Source organism: Lissotriton vulgaris, chromosome 3_1, assembly GCF_964263255.1.
Source record: "Lissotriton vulgaris chromosome 3_1, aLisVul1.2, whole genome shotgun sequence".
In the NCBI taxonomy this organism is placed as follows: Eukaryota; Metazoa; Chordata; class Amphibia; order Caudata; family Salamandridae; genus Lissotriton; species Lissotriton vulgaris.
The window spans coordinates 643,534,530-643,549,542 of record NC_141689.1 but is presented as its reverse complement, the minus strand read 5'-3'; the positions used below and the strand labels follow the sequence as shown (position 1 = coordinate 643,549,542).

Below are 15,013 nucleotides of genomic sequence, written 5' to 3'. Positions count from 1 at the left end.
ATCTGGTTTGGTTGCAGGTGTGATTTTTTGTAGTTCACCGTGAACCCTAGGTGGTGCAGCAATTGAATTGTCTTCTGTGTGTTGTGAAGACATTCTTCTTTTGACTTGGCCTTTATTAGCCAGTCGTCCAAGTATGGGAAGACATGTATTTGTTGTCTTCTTAGGTGTGCTGCCACCACAGCTAGGCATTTTGTGAAAACTCTTGGTGCTGTTGTGACACCGAAGGGAAGGACTTTGAACTGATAGTGTTGTCCTTCTAACACAAACCTTAGGTATTTCCTGTGGGCTTTGTGAATTGGGATATGAAAGTAAGCGTATTTTAGATCCAGTGTAGAAAGAAAGTCCCCTTTCTTCAGTAAAGGGAGCACTTGTTGTAGCGTGACCATGTGGAAATGCTCCGAATTTATGTAAGCATTGAGAGGTCTGAGGTCTAATATTGGTCTTAGGGACCCGTCCTTTTTGGGGATCAGGAAGTATAGAGAGTATACTCCTGTTCCTTGTTGATCTTTTGGAACCTTCTCTATTGCATGCTTTTGTAGAAGTGCTAGAACTTCTTCTCTTAACAATGTCAGATGATCTTGACTCATTGGACGCTGTTTGGGGGGGATGTTTGGTGGGGTAGCTGTGAGTTCTAGGCAATAACCATGTTGGATAATTTGTCTCACCCACTTGTCTGATGTGATGTTCTCCCAGACAGGTAGGAACTGTGATAGACGTCCCCCGACCGGTGTTATGTGGTCTGGGGGGAGTTTTATGAAGTCACTGTTTTGGTGTTGAGGCGTTGCGGTTGTTATTATTTCCGCGGCCTCTACCCTTATTGTTGTTACCTCTGTAACTGCCCCTTGAATTACCTCTGGGTGATGTTGGTGTGAAAGAGGTGGATTGCTGATTCGTTCCTGCATTCTTTGAGCCCCCTCTATAGGTGGATCTACGAAAGGAACCTCTGTGTGTTGGCTGTTGCAATGCTCCCATTGACTTAGCCGTTTCTGTATCTTTTTTCATTTTTTCTAAGGTCTCGTCTGTGCTTGAGCCAAACAGTGTCTTCTGATCAAATGGTTTGTTCAGTAGGGCTGTTTGTACTTCTTGTTTGAATCCTGAGATTCTAAGCCATGCATGCCTTCTTAGCATGACACTGGTGTTAATAGATCTTGCTGCAGTGTCTGCTGCGTCTAATGCACACTTAATGGAAGTATTGGTTATTATTTTACCTTCCTGTATTAATTGATCTGCCTTCTTCTGATGTTCTTTTGGGAGATGTGTGAGAAGTTTTTCTAACTCATCATAATGTGCCCTGTCGTAACGTGCGAGTAGTGCTTGTGTATTGGCTATACGCCAGCTATTCGCTGCCTGTGATGCTACTCTTTTGCCTGATGCATCTATTAACTTTGATTCTTTATCTGGTGGAGGAGCCTCTCCTGTAGATAATGAATTTGCTCTTTTACGAGCGTTTGAGACCACCAGCGAGTCTAGAGGTACATGCCCTTTAATAAATATTGGGTCCTTTGGAGCCGCTTTGTATTTTTTATCAATTCTTGGGTTTAACACCCTGGCTCTCACTGGGTTTTCGAATATTTCCTCTGTGTGACTAAGAAGACCCTTCAACATAGGAAGAGTACCTGATGTTCTCTGTGCATTAGGTAGAGTCTCTAACAAGAAATCCTCTATTTGAGGTTCTGTATGCATATCTAGTTTGTGATATTTTGCTGCCCTATTAATGAGCTGCACAAAACCTGTGTTATCATCAGGTGGTGAAGGCTTTGAGGGATATAGCTCGGGTCATCTGACCCTACATCATAATTTTCCCATGGGTCCTCCTCATCTGGGATAGTTTCGTCATCCTCTTGAGGTTCTCCCTCCCCTAGATCACTGTCTACATCTGACTGAGGTGTAGCTGGTCTTGGTGTGGAGGGTGTAGGAATATTTGGCCTATTGTGAGGAATAGGAGAAGAGGGTGTGACTCTAGGTCGAGGAGAAGCAGGAGGAGTTATATTTGTCCCCATTGTTCTCTTTTTTGAAGGAAGAGGTTTATCTTCTGACTGTTCACTCTTTCTCTTCTTCGTGACCACTTTCCCAGTTTGTGGATCAATAAACAAGATCTTTTGTTTGGGATCTGTCTGTTGCTCCTGAATCGGTACCGAAGACCCTGGTTCCGAGAGCTGTTTTTGTTTTCGATCGTCAGATCTTGTTGTTTTCGACACCGAATGTCTGCTCGATTCCGACTTTCTGGGTATCGAGTGTCTTTTGGGCGATAAATCATATTTATGTTTCGACATGGAATGTTTCGATACCGAGCTTTCCCTTGTTTGTTGCCTCGGTGCCGAAGTCGATGTCGCCCTTTTCTCGGATCCGACATGGTGGGAGTCCGAGTGTTTCGGTTTCAGTTTCGGTTTCGTTGCCGGGCCCGAGGGCGGGGCGTCGGAAACTTTTTTCTGCGGTTTGACCGGGCCCGAGGGCGGGGTCGTTACCGCACGGGGTCGGTTTTTCGGTAAGGGGACGTCGTCACTCACGGTTTGTTGCTCGATGAGTTCTTCGACTTCCGACTGGTCCCCTTCCGACCCCGACTGGTCCTCTTCTTCCTCGATTTGCTCGTCTCCGAACAGCTCCGGGATCGCCTCCGCCTGCATTCTGGAAACCTCGTGTCTTCGAGCTCGACAATTTCTAATCGTTAGCTTGGAGGAGAATGCTGCACAGGCTTCGCAGTCCCTGGATTCGTGTTCAGGCGATAGACAGAGGTTGCACACCTCGTGTAGGTCCTTGTGTGGGAACTTAGCACCACACGTTGGACATTTTTTGAATGGAGTCCTTTCCATGGACTCCGGGCTTGACTGCGTCGAGAAAGGCCTCCTGTTCTTCGACGTAGATCCAAGTTTTTCTCTTCGATTTTGAATTTGCAACGCGTCGGAATGGAAATGAACGCGTTCGATAACAATACCGTCGAATTGGAAAGGGAATACGCGCCGATAAATCACTTTCTTCTGAAGTTGATCTGGAGCGTCTCGATCCTCATCCGAACCCGATGGCGGAAAAAAACTATCTAAGGATGGAGCCGATGCCCATGCGCACTACCAACCAAGGGAGGAGTCACCAAGATACAATAGACTCTCCAAGAGAAAAACAAAGTGCAATCATCCGAGCCCAACACCAGATGGCGATCTATTCATAATGTACCATCTGCAGCCCATATGCCTCGAACATGGAATTACATGTTCACTGCTTTCAGGAGAGAGCTACAATTTTCCAGATCAGGCCATTTGTCACTTTAGTTCTACCCAAGGAAGGACTCTTGTTTGCACCAGACTACTTGATGACACTTCATTTGATGTGGCTGATCTTGCTTTGTTCTCCTTAGAGTTAATGCCCCTATAATCCTGTGTCTGCTAGAGTCTCTTCTTTTCAGGTTCTGCATACTGTCATGCTCACGGGGGGATCACCAGGCTCTGAGTTTACACGGGGTTAATTTATCTAGTGTGCAGTTTACAGAACGATCAGAGTCATGTTGTGCCTTCTTTCACAAGCATTCCCTTCACAGTGACCAGCTTGTCTGTATACGTGACAAATATCTTATCAGCTAAAACCGAAAACAGTATTCATTAGTATTGACAGACAGTAGAGTATATTTGGTCATACGCTGCATGGTGTCCTCCAGATGCTGACTGACATCGTGGAACTGCTATTAAAGGTGATAAATGCGAAGTGCCACCTGAGCACGTTTGAGAGACTGCCTCACTCAGTGAAATCATAGAGACTGATATAGCTTCCCCCTTAGCTGTTTGAACCAAAAGTGACGCACAGAAATATCATGTTGCAAAATTACCTTGGCCTCTGCAGGCTTCATTGTGCTTTCTTTAGTCACAGGTGCAGCAGCTGTAGGTTGTTTCTGCAAAAACAAAAGCAAGCGTAAAAAATGAATATAAACCCATCATCATTTTTATATTTCCATTTTATTGTATTACGTCATAAATATGAGCCCTGAGACAAACATTAAAATGCTTTCATGCAAGTAGCACTGCCTAAAGTCATCAGTGTAATTATTACAAGGAGCAAAACATTCAGAGTATCATCGCCCAACAAGTACTCAACAGCCCAAGATACTCTGAGGCGTCTTTATGAATGTATCGAAGTTTGACCTAACAAATCTAGATGAAACAGATTGAAAGGTATGAAAATTTAAATGGCGATGTGCAACCTAACAACATTTGAATGACAAATATACTTTTTTAAGTGTTTGCATTGCCATCGGAGACCCATTGTGCCCTCTAATGTTGGTCACCACCTATCACCCTCTTCATTTTGTTACCTAAGACCCATTATATGCGCCTCTAGATCTCTTCTGTTCTATAGTCAGTTTAAACCTACATCCAAGCTTGTATGCTTTCACGTTTGAGCAATTTAATGAATATTATCCCTTCGTTGTTAATCGTGGAAAAGTTACAGATGCCAAAATAGAAGAACGATTTCTGATAAAAGTCCTAAAACTTTTTTAATGCACTATTTTTCGTTTTCAGATTTGTTTAGTCAACCTAATGCAGAAATCTTCTGAAAAATAACTGAGCCTTAAGGGAAGGTTTTAGGAGTTCAAGGCACAGGGGCTTATAATGAATACCCTTAAAGCAAAAATCAATGATAAAAATTGTTCCAATCTGCACCTCCGATCAGTGCCTCCATGTGACAATTTTAGAGCTTGACATACCATTTAACAAGGTCATTTTGCAGCATCCCATGTCTGAAGGATAATACGGCTTTATCACCCTCTAACCACAGTGGTTAGGTCACCAGTTGATGGTGGAAAGATCTCACAACGTGGAGCATGAGCTTTCGGGTAGCGAAGCTCTGGGGGTCTGTAGAAAATACATACATGTAGTCTTTGGCCACAGTTGGTTAACAATAGATCACTTAAGGGACATATGATCCTATTCTTTCATACGCACAGTGCATAGTGGAATGTCCCGCTTCGATGCTCCGTTATACAGTTGCAACAATGTTCACCTTCCCAGTACTGAGACTGGTCATATTCAACTGTCTGCCACTGCTACCTCTACCTCGCTTATAGTCTCCATCTCAGAGCTCACCCATATACATCCTTTCGCCTGCGAATAATTTGCAACACATCAGACTAAACAAAAACACAAAAAAACAAGCTGAGTAATCAAAACCCTCTCTCACTTTGAGTTACATCAGAGAAGTGACTTTGATGCACAAAAAGGTGGATGGAAAGGATTTTGGATGTTTTAGCTAAGCAAAATAGCATGACTTTGTGCCAATGCCTCATACTTTTAAACCGGATACATTATTGGATACTGTACAGCTGCGTTTGCTCCTATTTTCATTAAAGATTATGTACTTTTTTTGCAGAAAAAATACTATATCAGAGTAAATCATCTTACTCAGTCTGTGAGTGATATTACTTTTACAGCTCTTTTCCAACCTGTTGCTTCATGCATTTAATTCTGGGAAAGTAAACAGACTTGCAAGGCATCAAGGTGTTTACTTCACATCCGTTTCATAATGCTATGCGTTGCAGTGTCATTTTAAGGATTTTGGAGCCCCGGGCAGGACATAATTTAGGGGCCCCCTTAAGTAACAATTTGAATTTTGTTACCGATGTACTACAAATTCAAGAACGCATGATGCCAAACAATACTAAGCTATAGGTTAAGCTTTAACAGGGCCACCCAAAAACTGCTGAACTAGGTCTTGCCTCCGAACCAAAATATCCTTAAGAGGACACTAGATAGATACACAGACTCACAAGTAGGGGTAGACACAAAGGTGGAGATGTTTAGATAGAGGGTTTCTGTGAGTTACAGTTCACTTTCCTGGAGGCCTCTTGAAAGGTCCTTTGCAATTGCCCACTTTGCCCATACCTTAAAACATCTCTGATGTGATGTACTCAAGAACTGGATACTCAGTTGACTCTAGGCTATTATTCATCGGTTGTTCATCAGCCCCTTTTGTGCTTCTTCCTGCACAGGTATTACATGAATTTATTCTTACTATGGGCTACTATGTAAGGAAAATGCACTACTCTCTACAAATGTACTACTGACGATAAATGATGATGGGGAAACCCCAAACATACTGCAGAAGATAAAGGTTGTCATGATAAATTCATAGAAGGAATGTCCGAAAGAAATCAATGCATGGAAATAGTTCAAACGCATGTGGTAATTCTGAAGACAAAGAGGATGCATAAGCCAAGCACTTAAAATGCTTTAACAGAGACTGTCTACCTCGAAGGACACAATGATTAAACACAGAAAGCAGGTGAATGTATTTGACCAGAGTCTGCCTATTCTTAGTGTGATAGGGTGGAGGTCTGTACTTTGGCTTGGCCATTCCAAAATCATTATTCTTTTCTTTTTCAGCCATTTAGCTGTAGATCAACTGGTTTATTTTGGATCATTGTCCCGTTACATTATGCACCTTTGACTAAGCTTTAGCTGCTGTCCAGATGGACTCCTATTTTCCTCTCCAATGTGCTTATATAAAGGAAAATTCAAAGATTCTGAGGCATCCAAGTCCTTAGGTTGCAAACAAGCTCAAACCATCATCTGTCTACCATTACACTAGACAACTGGTATGAGGTAGTTGTGGTTACGTGCAGTGATTGGTGTTGCCCAAACATGTGTATTACAACTAAACAACTTCCCTTTGGTTTCATCCTTCCGGATGACATTGTTCCAGAAGTCTTGTGCGGTTATAAAATCCTCAAATGCAAAAAGAACTGGTCCCAGGAAGCTTGTTTCCGGTCCAGGGTAGACCTGGCTCGGCAGTTCGGGCTGGACTGTTCCCAAGAGGAACAGGGACAAGACTGATTTGCATATGTCTGGGTCTGAACTAGGGTGGTGAAGTGAGCTAAAGAAGGATGATGGATTCAACCCAGATCTGTGAATGGGGGTGAGTGTCTGAAAAGTTTCAGTGCTCCGTCCATCATCTCCTTGTGTTCGTATGCAAACCTCGGCCATACAATATTATTTTTTGTGGCTTCTTTTACACTTTTTCAATCTTTTCTAATGATAGATTTGTGGACTGTAACATTTACTTTGATGACAGAGACCTGTAGACTTAGGATGTAGTTTGGGGTTCCATAGGCCCATCGTACAGTCTGATCTTAAGTTGAATGTGCCAGGATGTTCAATCCTGGGTGGATGGGAACCACTTTGAAGCATCTCATTTGTTAATTATTTTTCTGACTCGAATGATGGGCTTCACATTGTTAGGAAAAAGCTTTATAATCCTTCACAGAGTGATAACCAGTGGAATTTTTGTTCTGAGCAAGATGTGCTGCCACTCAGCTAAATGCTCAAGACCAAAATGACACAATTTCTAATTTTACATATAGATAGATGGCAGCACCTCCTGCTAATCAAGTAATCATTGGTTCTTGTTTCCCAGTACCCGACTCTAGTTACCTTGCTAATCGATACGGAAGCAGTTAGGGTGCACTCACTTCTTCACAGAAGACTTATGATTGTTAGCTGATATTTTTGTTTAAGAAATGATGAAAAGTGAAATGTGTGTATGTTATTTATCACACGCGTTAGATTTGTATACTGTTAGAGCTTTCTTAGGACTAGACAAAGATCAGATGCATGCTAATATGTAACTCTTCAAACTGTGTATTTGATGCACTGCTGTCAAACAGAGTGAAAATTAGATTAGAAAAGAGAAAGAAAGATAGTATGTTTGTGTGACACTCCTTTTTTCTAACCAACCTAGCTCTGGCCACCCGCATATCTCCAACTGGTCAGCTGTTGCCTGGTTGTATCCAACACCACTTGGGTGGAGGAGTAGTACAGAGAGCGAGAGAAACAATGTGTGTGCGCATGTGTGTAAGCATGAGGGGGGAAAAAGCATGTATGTGCATGTGCATATCAGTCAGTAACAGAATGCACATATCTGGCTGCTTGCGTGTTTGAATGTGTGAGAAATAGATATGTTTGCAAGGACCCGTGAATGTGTTTTGTATGTGCAAATAAATTATCACCTCGTGTTCAGTCTACTTTACTACCTCAACACCACGTCTTTTGCTTTATGCTGGCTGCACCAAACAGGCAGTTTATTTCTGTAGGCATGTGAGTATGTATGTATGTATGTATGTTGGTATGTAAGTATGCATGTGGTATTTGTATCGTACGAACCTAGCCAAAAAGCAGCGAGTGAGCTTAGGATGGAGACTGTGAGGATGTGATCAATGTGTTCTTTGTCACATTTGAAAGTAGGTGTATTTTTTTCATTGGTGTACATTTTGCACACCCCTACTGCTGCCACTCCCTTGGATTAGTCCCAACAGCCTGCGTGCCGCTCTGCTTCCACCACTCATTTTTAGCGAGTTTATGCTTTTGTTTTATCTGTATTTACGTAGATCTTTCTAGATGCGAGCCCAACATCACGGATCAGGATAAATATTTTAACATTCCTATCACAATGTCTCTGTATATATTTGTGTACACTCTATTGATGCTCTCTGGAGGATATATTAAATAGATATTCTTAAAATGTGTGTAACGGGGCGTGGCCAAGATGGCGGGCTGAGAGGACGCACTTGCCGTGAGCTCCCGAGCCCCTGGAAAACCTGCACCTTCCCACACCGCTGATCTCCCCCGGATCGAGCGGAAAATGCACCCAGTACTCCCCGTGGTGGTGTGGAGCAGTCCGCAGCCCTCAGTTACCCTGCCGCGGCGGAGGAGCCGCTAGAGAACCAGCCGAGGCGGAGGCCGCCGGAGGAATTGCCGGGAGGCCCGAGGACCCCCAATCACGAGGCCTTGGTAACCCGACGAGGGGAGCCTGTAGCACGGGGTGGACCAACAGATTGTGAGCGACTCGACACCGCGACCGTCCCCGGTGGGTGCCGGGGCGACCTTCCTCGGCGGAGCGGAGCTGCATTGCCGGTGGAAGCGGAGGCGGAGCCGACAGGAAGTAACTACGCAAGCCCGGGGATCGGGTAGGCCGCGGGGCCTGCACCACGTGGCCCGGCCGGGAGCTCCTCCTTTAACCGGTGCTGGGCGCTGCCGGGCCCTCCGGCGCCCTCGATCACCTTCGCGACCTCCGGCTCCGGCCGCCGCACAATCTGCGAGCTTGGCCCCCGGCTGTGCGATCCTCGAGTGGACCAGTGGGGAAAGACTGCCACGATCCCCGGAAATGGGCTTAGCCGGAATCATCGGATGTGGTTTCGGGGGCGATCACTGGAGAGACTGTTCGGCGAGGCCCCCGATGTGCTGGTAGACCCTGACCTCCGCATCGGGCAGCTTGAAACAAAGTCTGGGAGTTGAGACTACGCCAGTTCGGCGCTGGTTCCCCGAGCCAGAACGAGCGGCCATTTTGGACGGGTGCAGAGCAGTTGCATCGACCCTCATCCGAGGCGTGCGGGGGCACCTCACTGGGAGTGATCCCACGTTGGCACGAGCTGTGTGAACTGCCACCCACTGCTGGACTGCGGCCCCGGCATATAGCGCCTCCTCACCACGGCCCGCGGGCTTGCGTGTTCCCCGCCTCTCTGCGATGTCGAATGCCAGGGGGCAGAAGAAGGGCGATCGAACTTTGCCGGACATACTGGGACGAGGCGCACCGAGGCAAGACAGGAACCAGCCCGCTCCGAGCCCCCCGACTAGCTCACGGGGCGCTGAAGGTGGGGAACCCCCGGTGACTAGATCGTTCCTGGAGTCCCTCTTCAGCTCTTTGAGGGAGGACTTTCAGGCCTTGAAGCAGGAGGTGGCCGGGGAGGTCCGGGAAGTCCGGAGGGAGGTGGACTCCCTGGGAGAGCGAGTGAACACTGTGGAGGCGGCTGGCCACTCCAGGGACGAGGAAATCACCCACCTGCAACAGGAGGTCCTGAGGCTGAGGGACCAACAGATCGATCTACAAGCCCATGCCGAAGACCTTGAAAACAGGTCCAGGCGGAACAACATCAGGGTCCGTGGAGTTCCATCCAACGAGGAGGGTGAAGACGAGGCTGCCTACTTAGGAGCCCTGTTCCGTGAGATACTGGGAGAGTCCGAAGACTTCCCAATTCGGATTGACAGAGCACACAGAGTTGGCCGGCCTCGCAGGGCTTCGGCGCCTCCTCCGTACATTTTGGCCTTCTTACCGGATTTCCCCTTGAAGGAGCGGATTCTCCGTGAGGCAAGGCGGCAACAGCCTTTCCGCTTCAGAGACCACCCGGTGGCTCTCTACCAGGACCTGTCCGCGATAACACTGCAGAAACGGAAGGCCTTTAAAATTGCTACGGACTTCTTGAGGGAACACGACACGCAGTACTCGTGGGGGCATCCCTTCCGCCTACTCTTTCGATGGAATGGAACTTTGCACCAGCTCCGGTCCCTCCAAGATGTATGCGGGGTGCTAGGAATCACTGCATCGGACACGGACACCCCGGCGCCTCATCGCAGACGGAGCACGCGAGATGGCTGGCAACTGGTCGGGGAACGGCGATCCCCGCCGCCCGCAAGGCCTGACTCGCCCACAATTCGGGCAGAAATGACTAGCGCCATACAGGAGGCCTCCAGGACTACGGCGAATGGCGATGTGGCCTTGACGGCCTGAACTTGCTCCGGGGGGAGTCTGCAGTAGCCTATCTTCATCGCAGGTGCGGGGGTTCCGGGGGTGGGGGGTGGCGGGGGTGCTGGTGGTGGTGGCTGGACGTCCATTTGAACGACTTTCCACGGCCTTGTCCGCCGAGGACCGGACTGGGACAATGACGTATTTTGAATGGTTTGGGGAGAGGGGGGTGGGCAGGGGAGTTGGACGGGCAAGTTTGGGGGTTGGGGGTTCACTGGGAGGCGAGGGGGGTGTGTGGGGTTCCAGGGAAGGGGGGGTTCACACAGTTGGGGGTTTGGGGGTTCGGGGACTGTACTGTGCTGCGGGGTGGTTTGCTTTCACTGTGCGCTGGAGCCACTTGCTGTGGCCTTTGAGTTTCGTCCGGTGGGCCTTGCCCGCCTTGGTGAGCGTTTCTGGTGTTCCCCTCACTGATGGCCCTTAAGATTGTTTCCTTGAATGTGAAGGGGCTGAATAACCCGGTTAAACGGAGGGCTGTACTGTCCCTCCTGGAGGACTCGCAGGCAGACATTTGTCTTCTGCAGGAGACCCATCTGCTGGCTAAGGACTGTCACAGGCTGCGGACCCCAAAGTTCCCCACGCAGCTTTTCTCTTCCTGCGCTTCCAAGACGGCAGGGGTAGCGCTCATGCTATCTAGGAGGTTCAAGGGGGAGGTTATGCATAAGGTAGCGGAACAGAAGGGGAGGCTTTTGGCGTATAGAATCAAGGCAGGAGGTCTGGTGTTTACTATAGGCTCCATATATAGCCCCAATGATCATCAGGATCAGTTTCTACACAGGGCGCTGGAAGACGTGACGTCCACTCCTGATAGACACATCGTGATTGGGGGGGATTTGAATGTGGTCTTTGATGCATCCTTGGACAAGTCGGTGCAGAGGCGCCTACAATCGGGGGAGCTTTCGGGCTCGGTTCGTACCCGTTTGGAGGAGCTTGATATGCACGACATGTGGCGCCGCCTCCACCCCGCGACCCGCGCATACTCCTATTATTCCCACGCCCACAAATCATATGCAAGGTTAGATCATCTCTTGGTGACGGGCCCGATGTACGAACTGGCCTCGAGCGCCGACATGGGGGTCCTGTCTCGCTCAGATCATGCCCCGGTGGAAGGCACTTTCCGACTGCCTCCGGTGTCTCCCTCGAGAGGGGTCTGGCGCCTCAGGGACACTCTGCTGCACAAGCAATCGGTGGTGAAACAGATCCGTGAATCCATAGAGGAATTTAAACGTATTAATGACAACGACGACACCACCCGTGCGACGCAATGGGCCGCCTTGAAGGCTGTGCTCCGTGGTGAGTTTATTGCCATCTCCTCGGCGGAGAACAAAGATCGCCGGCTTAAGAAGGACGAACTTACCCGCCAGGTGCGGGAGCTAGAACAGGTGCATCAACGGACGGGAGCCCCTCGTGTCTGGAGGCAACTGAAGGCCGCCAGGAAACTCCTGTCCGCGCTTGACATGGACAGAGCGGAGTACGCAGTACTTCGCCTGAAACATAAGTACTACACCGGCGGAGACAGGTGCGGCCGGCTTCTGGCGCACAAACTCAGGGTACAGCACCAGCAGCATCGGGTGAGGGAACTAGCAGTCCCCGCTGGAGGGACGGTCACGGAGGATGGACAGATCGCGGAAGTTTTCCGTGGTTACTATGCTGACCTCTACGCCGGCGTTCCCCCCTCAGCGCGAGCCGAAGCAGACTATCTAGAGTCGGTGTCGCTTCCGTCCCTGACGCCGGACCAGGCCCAACATCTTGAGCGGGAGATTCGGATTGAGGAGGTGATCACGGCGATCTCCCGACTCTAAAACGGGAAGGCCCCGGGACATGACGGTTTTATCCCTCTCTTCTGTAAGACCTTTTGTCAGGACCTCGCACCACTTTTGACGCGCCTATTTAACTCGTTCTATGAGCCGGGCGCTATCCCCGCGGAATTCCTTCAGGCAACGGTATCGGTGATTCCGAAACCGGGCAAGGATCGGACTGCTTGCGGGTCCTACCGACCGATTTCACTTTTGAATACAGACCTGAAAATCTTCACCAGTATCCTAGCGGCACGTCTGGCACTCCACCTCCCGGGTATGGTTGACCCGGATCAGGCCGGGTTTGTACCGGGCCGGCAGACTGTCGACAACACTAAAAGGGTGACCCATATACTGGAGAAGGCCTCACGGATACCCGGGGAACGCATGCTCCTTTCCATTGACGCGGAGAAGGCGTTTGATAGAGTGCATTGGCCTTATTTGGAGAAGGTTTTGGGCAAATTTGGCATAGGCGAGAAGTTCAGGCACCTGGTGTTCAATTGCTACAGATTCCCATCCGCGGTAGTGAGGGTGAACGGATGCAGCTCTCAGCACTTCCCAATAGAGAGAGGCACCAGACAAGGGTGCCCACTGTCACCATTGCTTTTCGCTCTTTATATGGATCCGTTCGCACAAAGAGTCCGCCAGAACCCTAACGTCACAGGTGTCCGTATGGGGGGAGTTTCAGCACGCCCTTAGTCTCTACGCGGACGACGTGATATTGACGCTCGACGATCCTGGGAGGTCATTGCCTGCTTGTATTGCAGAACTGGAAACCTTTGCGGCCGTAGCGGGTTTCAAGGTAAACCTTGGGAAGTCGGCGGCCCTTGACATTTCGCTGTCCGGCTCCACCAGGACTGACTTACAGAGGCTTTTTCCCCTGAGCTGGTCTAGGGATCAGGTACCCTATTTGGTGATTCTTCTAGCGCCCTCTCTTCCTGCTATGGTCACGGCCAACTATACGGCTTTAAGTACAAAGATCAAAGAGGAACTGGCCCGCTGGGACAGGGGCACGTTGTCGTTGCTGGGAAGAGTGGCCGCGGTAAAAATTACCCTCCTGCCGCAAGTCCTGTACCTATTTCGAGCTCTCCCGCTGCAACCCCCCCAAAGGGATGGCCAGGACAGACTCAGTCTGCTATCACACGCTTTGTGTGGCAGGGCCGTAAGCCTAGGATCAAGAGAGCCATAGCTACGCTAGCGCCTGAGTCTGGTGGCCTTGGGATACCGGACCTGCATAAGTACTTTCAAGCTGCTCAACTGCGCTACTTAGTGGAGTGGAGCCGGTGGGAATCGGACAAACACTGGTTGTTTCAGGACCAGGCGGTGGCGGGCAGGACACTGCAGGAGGTGCCCTTCCTGCGGAGGACCCACCGCCCCCCCAACCTCTATGCGTCCTTTGTAACGCGGGTCCCGCTCCGAGTGTGGGACTCCGTGTCCACCAGGCATGACCTTACCACTTTTCCCTCTCCTTTCACGCCAATAGTTGGTAACCCGGACTTTGGCCTAGGTATGGAGCCGGGAGCCTATGAACTCTGGCGAGCGGCCCGCTGCTCCGCCTTATTTCATATGTATGGCCCGGAGGGTGCGGTTTCCTTCCAGGATCTACGGCGGGACTACGGCCTACCCGAGATGGAGCGCATGCGATATATGCAGGCGCGCCACTGGGCGCTACAACCGCAGGTGCGAGCATCGGCGGACCGAAAGCTCACAACATATGAGCGTTGGCTGGTAACTCGCTCATCGGACGCCAAGCTTATTTCTGACCTTTATAAGATGTTGCAACCTCCCCCCTTTCACATCTACAATCCCGGGAGGGAGCGGTGGGAACGAGAACTTGGACAGGCGTTGAGCCACACTGATTGGGACCACATTTCTTACCGGGCGCGACACTCTGCCTACCACACTGGGCTCACGGAGACTTTCACAAATATTACGACTTATTGGTATCGCACCCCGGAGAAACTACATGAAATGGACCGCTCAATACCCAAGACATGCTGGCGCAACTGCGGTCAGACTGGCACACTCATTCATATACTATGGGACTGCCCCCTGCTGACTCCTTACTGGGAGGAGGTGCTGAATGAGATTGACCAGTGCTTTGAGATTGAATTACCCCGCTTTCCCGCCTATGTTCTACTGGGCTTGGTTTAATGTACCCACTTCGGTCTAAGAGAGGTAGGCAGATAGCAATCGCCCTGGGATCGGCAGTACAGAACATACTCATTCACTGGCGCACTACCACACCTCCTACTGTTGTTGGCTGGCTACATAGATTGTGGCATGTGCTAGGGATGGAAAAGCTGTCTCTGGTGGTGGCGGGGGAGGTGGACACCTTTGAAGAGCTGTGGGCACCATTTCACACATTGTTAAGATCGGAATTCAAGGAAATCACTTGCCGTAGATATCTCAGATTGCTACGGCTGACGCCGCCGCCAGATCCGCCAGCCTGAGCTGGCCAAGTAGGCAGTTAGAGGGAGGGATGGATACTATGCTGTCACAGTGAGAAGGCGGAAGGTTGACGGCACAGTACAGGGAGTGGGGCAGGGAGTTGGGGGGTTGGGGGGGGTAGTTGGTTGGGGGGGGGGGTTGTCTTTCTCCTTCCTTTTGTTTTGTTCCCACCCACAGGTGCGCTGGCCATGTGACTTTGGCACGAACGTGCC

General features: G+C 49.5%; 1 protein-coding gene across 28 annotated transcripts in view; it reads right to left on the bottom strand.

Annotated features, from left to right (window-relative positions):
- The window catches only part of CAST (calpastatin), a 641,814-nt gene that overhangs the window by 359,518 nt on the left and 267,283 nt on the right, over positions 1-15,013 (bottom strand). For all 28 annotated transcript variants that reach the window (XR_015309292.1, XR_015309294.1, XR_015309295.1 and 25 more), the window contains one exon: positions 3,815-3,877. Coding sequence is in view for 24 of the 28 variants with exons in the window: in XM_086960931.1 (XP_086817057.1) it covers positions 3,815-3,877 (63 nt within the window). In the remaining 4 variants the exon portion in view is untranslated. The remainder of the gene's footprint in view (positions 1-3,814; positions 3,878-15,013) is intronic.